This window comes from Xylocopa sonorina, chromosome 13 (genome assembly GCF_050948175.1).
Source record: "Xylocopa sonorina isolate GNS202 chromosome 13, iyXylSono1_principal, whole genome shotgun sequence".
Taxonomy (NCBI): domain Eukaryota; kingdom Metazoa; phylum Arthropoda; class Insecta; order Hymenoptera; family Apidae; genus Xylocopa; species Xylocopa sonorina.
This window is the reverse complement of record NC_135205.1, coordinates 2,444,969-2,451,116: the sequence shown is the minus strand read 5'-3', so window position 1 is coordinate 2,451,116 and position 6,148 is coordinate 2,444,969. Positions and strand designations below refer to the sequence as shown.

Below are 6,148 nucleotides of genomic sequence, written 5' to 3'. Positions count from 1 at the left end.
AATCCAGTCGAGAAATGACATGGCGGGATTAGCAGAGTAAGTGACATCGCGTGGATCGCGTCGAAAAAGTTGTATTATCGCGCACACGTAACTTAAACCTAACCTTAACGCGAAACGAAACGTAAGGTGATGAAATGTAAAAACGTATCCTTTCGTGAAATCGTAGAAATATGAGCGTAATCTAAATATCTAAAGATGCATCCCAGCCGGCACATTTGAAAACAGTTACCCAATTAGGTACGTTCGAGGTTGCAAGTCAGTTAGTACGTAAGAAAAATTCGATACCTGTTTCACGTTGGTAGAAGAGCTGATTGGAAAATGCGGGAAGATATTAATTCGAAGCCACGATGCTCGATGGGAACGATAATTGTAGATTGGAACGAATTCGTATCACGCGGTTGTTCGAACGACGCGTCGCCATGACGGTGCAGCTGGCGCTTGAACGCTGGGGCGGGGGAAGCGAAAGATATGCATCCACCATAGCGGCTTGGAGTTCTGTGACGTCTTCAATGGCCGCCACCGTATTGTCTACACATGTAACGGAGCGCGGTACTATCGCAAACCGCGTTCCGTGGTGGTATACGACGTAGTGTTTACTGTTTTATCGTTAAAATATTCCACCAGGCTGTGGGCCGACGTGCAAACCATGGGCTCGAAGAAGCACAAAAAGCACAAGCGCGGAAGGCACGAAGGTGAGAGCCTGGAGTATCCGAATCCGGCGTATCTCAAACGTATTTTCGTCGTTTCTCGTCAGTTGTAATTTGTCTTTTAACATCATCTTGGCATCATAGGTTGCCGCGTAATTGTGTACCGTATTTTGCATAATCGTCGTACCGTCGTGTTGCACAGTGTGTCCCAAACGAAACAGGGAACGCGCCTCGAATTCAAAACGGCGCTGCAGCTAATCGCTTCAACGCGATACTTTTGTTTTAATGCTCCTACGATCATGAATCATGTTCGCGATGACAGCTCGTTGCTACGTTATCAGGTGTTCTCGTTTACATGCTGTATTTTCAAAGCTTTCTATCTCATCGCACTATGTATTGAAGTATAACGGGTGTCTTTGGTTTCTCGAATACTCCGTCCATCCTCGTTTTACTCTGTTTCTTATACGCCTCTTGTTCGTTATTACTGGTCGATTTTCACGTTATTAGAGAATATCTCGCTGAATGTAATACGGCTGCGCTGGCATTTAATGTCGATCGCACCAGGATGCAAGTGAAAAGCGTATCCGTAGAGTCTGATCGTGTCCATGGTGTAGAGATTCTGATTAGTCTTAAACGAGAGTACGAGGATCTTGATTGGTTGAACTTTTCTAACATTTTCACATTGGAATCCTTTTTGTACTCATAGTTTAATAATGCACAGGAATATTGACTACGTTTTCACCACGGACAAACTGAGAGTGAGGTTGGAGTAGAAGTGAGGTGGATACGAAAGTATAAACGAAGGTTCCACAGCGACAGGTGCGACGTGGAAGTAAGTGACGTGTAACAACGGACATGGACTGGTTGCACGACAGAAACTAGCTGTGCTTCCAAAAATTACTCAGAAGTCTCAAACCCTTCCAGTTTTTTTTCTTTGGTCTGTTAAGATTAGTTGAAGTGCAACAAGATCTTTAACGGCTCGAATGTATTGATAGCCCTATTAGAAAGATTTATATGGATCCGTCTGAGATACTATTATGTCTGTTGCACTTCAATCACTTAGTTCCCTGGCTGTTATGTATTATGGCATCAGAGGCCATATATGCTTTCGCTTTACCTCTTTACGAGGTATTTTCAATTTCAACAAGTTGCTCCCTCCTTGATTATTCCCGCAGACTCAGTCAATTATCAATGTGACAAACAATTATTTTATTGCATACTTCTATCAAGGTTTATTTAATTTAAGTCAAGCTACTTCCATCTCGCTTCCAGTTTGTTGAATGTGAAAACAAGGTCACTGTCCTGTTATTAAAATCATCTTTATTATCATTATTATCAACATTCCCCTTTTACCCTTCTGTTAATGTCCCGTAGACCTTTTATTAATTCAAAATTACACTTTTTCTTCATATTCCTGTAATATATAGCACCATAATCTTACATTACAACAATATGCTGTTATTCTGCACTTTTGTATGATTTTCCGCAAGACATTTTCACTCTGCATGCTTACTAGATATTATTTATAGCTTAATGCTTTAATATCTTCATACATATTTAGCAAACAGTGTCAAGTTCTATATTCGGTAAATAAATTTCCCCATCTTTTTTGCTTGCAGTAGAAGGACACTATACAACCACGGATAAGCCCCGTACCTTGAAGCTAATTTTAAAGGTCGGAGGTAGCAGGACACCTGAATACGGCAACGAATCTCCAAGTCAGACAACGATGTTGTCCCAACGCTTGGGGATCTACCAACCGCAGTTGGGTCTTAACTGTTCCGTAACACAAGAATCCGAATACGATAGGTATATAGGACACAAGAAGCTGAAGAAGAAAAAGAAAAAGAAGGACAAACGGCACAAGCATCATCACAAAGACAAGAAGCGGAGGAGAGAAGAATCCAGTCAAGAATCAGTGGAAGATGCCGATGAAAGCCTAGTTGAAGTGCCCAAGAAGATTCCTAATCATCAACTGTTACCTCCGAGACCTCCATCCAGTGGAGAACACAGAGTCGGTGGTACAAACAATATTAGTTCTCTCTCCCCGCATCGCGAGCCCAGAACTTGTGTACTTAGGAAAATTGCTGAGCGTACACCTCTTCAACGATTATTAGAACATCTCCTCAGGTCAATGGAAAAACGTGACCCCCAGCAATTTTTTGCCTGGCCGGTCACAGATAGTATCGCGCCTGGATACTCGCAGATTATTACTAATCCTATGGATTTTAGCACGATAAAGCAAAAGATAGACGACAACAGTTATCAAAATTTGAACGAATTCGTAGACGATTTTAGACTGATGTGCGATAACGCTACCACATACAATCATCCGGATACCATTTATTTTAAGGCGGCGAAAAAGTTGTTGCATGTCGGGCTGAAGATGGTCACACCTGAGAAACTTCGCCAGTTGCGGCCCGTTCTCACTTACATGCAGGACATCGCGAAGGAAGAGCTTGGATTCGAATTGGGAACAGAGGATCCTAACAATCCAGACGTGCCTGTGACAGAGGAACAGATCGAACGCGAACGAGAACAAGAGGAACGCAACGAGGAGGCTGAGGAACTCAGGAAAGAGAACCAGAGGAAGATGAGATTAGCGAATTTGGGTAAATTCGAAGCCATCCCGGATGATCTGACACCGGAGGAAATCTTGAAACAAGCACGCGGTGCCGCGAAAGCTGCTTCAGAGAAACTAACGTTGAAGAGAGTGAACTCAAAGATGGGTTTCCTTAGGCAGAAGAAGGATGGAACCACCAGTTTACAGATCATAGTACCTGGAGACGGAGTGATCCCAGGAACTAATCAGAGACCGGTGTCGTTAGGACAGCTCATAGGTAAATTGAATCATGGTACAGGAGCGTTAGCGGGATTCCGTGAGGACAGAAGAAATATGTCGAAACCAGTGAAACCTTTGTATTACGGTGCCTTTGGTTCTTACGCCCCAAGCTACGATTCCACGTTCGCCAATCTCACCAAGGAAGAGACGGACTTGGTGTATCAGACTTATGGTGACGAGACGGCTGTACAATATGCGGAATCAATTTTAGACTTTGCTAAAGACTGTGATTATACGTTAACTATGGTCGATGATTTGTTGGATATCCTGACTGGAGGGGATCACAGAAAGACCAAGAAGTTCCTTGAGGAAAAGCGAAGGCTCAAGGAGGAGGAGGAGAAGATAAAGCATTTGTTAGAGAAGCCTATGCAGGATGTAAATCGCAATATCGCGCCTATGGACAATGTTAAAGTGGACATCGATCAGCTGAAGACATTGTCCGAACTGGGAATTGACGTGAATTTTTTGGAGAATTTAGGTAATTATTTTTTTGAACGAAACTAGTTTCACGATTAACAATGTTACGATATAACAATTTCAATTTTTCATTTTATTCCGTAGGGGAGGAATTGAAGCTCAACGAGGAACGCGCGGCCTTGCAAAGTCGATTAGACGACACATCACAGATGCTTGGTCGTTTGAAGGCAGTGCAGCACGAACGACTGTCAGCTCCGCCGCCTGCCCACTTGTCGAATGTTCCTAAACCGTCCGATACAGAAGTGACGATAGCGGACAAAATCACGGACAATTTAACAGAAATAGCTAAGAAACTTCCTCCCTCGGCTATCGCACCTGTAGACGGTTTGCGAAGAGCCATGGGCATAGCGCCTCTTGGTGGACCGGAGCCCATGGAAGTGGAGCCTATCACGCATAACCCGACGATTGTTGCTGAGAACAATTTGCTGTCTCAAGTTAGCAACAATCAGGTTCCATCGAACCTGTTGTCAGCCCCGTCACCGATTCAGAACGCCAATCTGCTCAGCCCTACCAGCCAACAAAACCAGCAGATTACTATCGTGAATGCGAATCAACCTCCAATTCAGATACAGATCGGCATGGCGCATAGTCAGACGCCACCGTCGTTACTGAGCACAACAGAGACATCTGCGGTTCCAGACCTCGAAACGGAGCTTCGAGAATTTTTGGAGAGTGATCCTACATTAGGACATTCGCCCCTCCATGACGACAAAACACTGGAGGACATTTTATCGGAATCTTAGTGTGTACAATTTTCGAGATATATGAATTTTCATTTAAACATATAGTACTGGAAATTATTTATTACGTCATTCAAACGTTAAACACGTTAACATTTACATAAACATTTCATTTTCTATTAGTACCAAGGAAATATTATTGTACGATTTTTGTTTAAAACGTGGCAGAGGCATTATATTAAATCATTTTATCGATGGTATTACTATAAAAATGTGCAAATTACGCGACGCAATAAATATCTACAGTACTATATATTTCACAGGTTGTACATTTTATTACATATATGCAGTAGGTTTAATGCTAAGCGAATGTGGCTAATAAATAAGATCGTGGACTTGAATCGTTTTGTCATTCAATCAACACCGCGTTTATTTTGTATGAATATACATATTATTTATGAAGTTTGCGTATATATGATAAGATAATATATGAAGCTTACAAATTTTTGATCAAATATACTTGCAACGCATAATACCGTTTGAATGGGACGAAGAGAAGGAAAATGTTTAATGAGATTTGACTGAAGAATTACGAAACAAGATTTATCCTTTTCTAATTTGTAAATGAAGGATATTTACAAAAAATGCCTATAATTAGTTATTAATAGAACGTTATTAGAAGGAATATCTTTGATCGTTTCGTAGTTAAATTAATTCACAATTTGCAAAGCAATGTAATATCGTACTTCTGTTTTAAAACGAGAAAAAAAAATATATATATATATATACATGAAATGGAAATTGTAAATATTCATAAAGTGTATTTTTAAAGAACGAGTCGTGCATTTTCCTATATACCATTTAACGAATATTTGATCACATTGAAAGCTTCATACTTTTGTGAGAAACAAATTTTCGAAAATATTTATCTTGTGTTCATCATATCTTTCGTTCAATCTGTTAAGAGGAAATATATAGAATGAAACGAAAATGAAAAAAACTAATCGTATGAGAGTAATTTCTTATTTGCATACGAAACGAAGAGAAAATAAAATATGCCGTTTTGAAAGATTTTGTATTTTATTTATCACTTGAACATTAACGTCTATGTCTGCCACTTTAGCCTGTTGTATTCTCGTTTTTTAACATAATTGGTTAACTTCTCAACAATCTACAGATCCAATGTTACCCCTTACTTAATATATCATTTATAAAGAAACAGCAATTATAAATAATTTCATAAATTTTAAATTTAGTTTTTTCCAATAAAAGTTAAACGTTAGTATTTAATTCGAAGATAGAATTACGAATGGTGGATTCAATATGGCAGTCGGTGATCGCAATATCAATCGAATGACGAAAACAACGCAACGTTACTGTATCAAATAATTAAATTTCTATCGAAAATATTTGCTCGACAAATGCCAATTTTTATCGACTACTAACAGCCGCATATTTTATTACCGTTTCTGCTTTATTTCCAAATAAAAAGCAAATTGAAG

General features: G+C 39.9%; 1 protein-coding gene across 4 annotated transcripts; it reads left to right on the top strand.

Moving 5' to 3' along the window:
- The first annotated feature begins 370 nt into the window (after positions 1-370).
- Positions 371-5,041, top strand: Brd7-9 (Bromodomain containing 7/9). 4 transcript variants are annotated; one of them, XM_076906422.1, is made up of 4 exons: positions 372-692; positions 1,369-1,479; positions 2,270-3,967; positions 4,051-5,041. In XM_076906422.1, the coding sequence occupies exons 3-4, from the start codon at positions 2,377-2,379 to the stop codon at positions 4,707-4,709; spliced, it is 2,250 nt and encodes a 749-aa protein (XP_076762537.1). In that variant the 5' UTR covers positions 372-692; positions 1,369-1,479; positions 2,270-2,376; the 3' UTR covers positions 4,710-5,041. The 4 variants fall into 4 exon arrangements, with proteins under 4 accessions (XP_076762535.1, XP_076762537.1, XP_076762536.1 ...); XM_076906421.1 differs by having other exon boundaries at positions 2,267-3,967; XM_076906420.1 differs by lacking the exon at positions 1,369-1,479 and having other exon boundaries at positions 371-692.
- The last annotated feature ends 1,107 nt before the right edge of the window (positions 5,042-6,148 follow it).

Coding starts and splice junctions, on each gene's coding strand:
- Brd7-9 (XM_076906418.1), top strand. CDS start 647: ATGGGCTCGAAGAAGCACAAAAAGCACAAGCGCGGAAGGCACGAAG. Junction 693..2,266: donor CAAGCGCGGAAGGCACGAAG/GTGAGAGCCTGG, acceptor TTTTGCTTGCAG/TAGAAGGACACTATACAACC. Junction 3,968..4,050: donor GAATTTTTTGGAGAATTTAG/GTAATTATTTTT, acceptor TTTATTCCGTAG/GGGAGGAATTGAAGCTCAAC.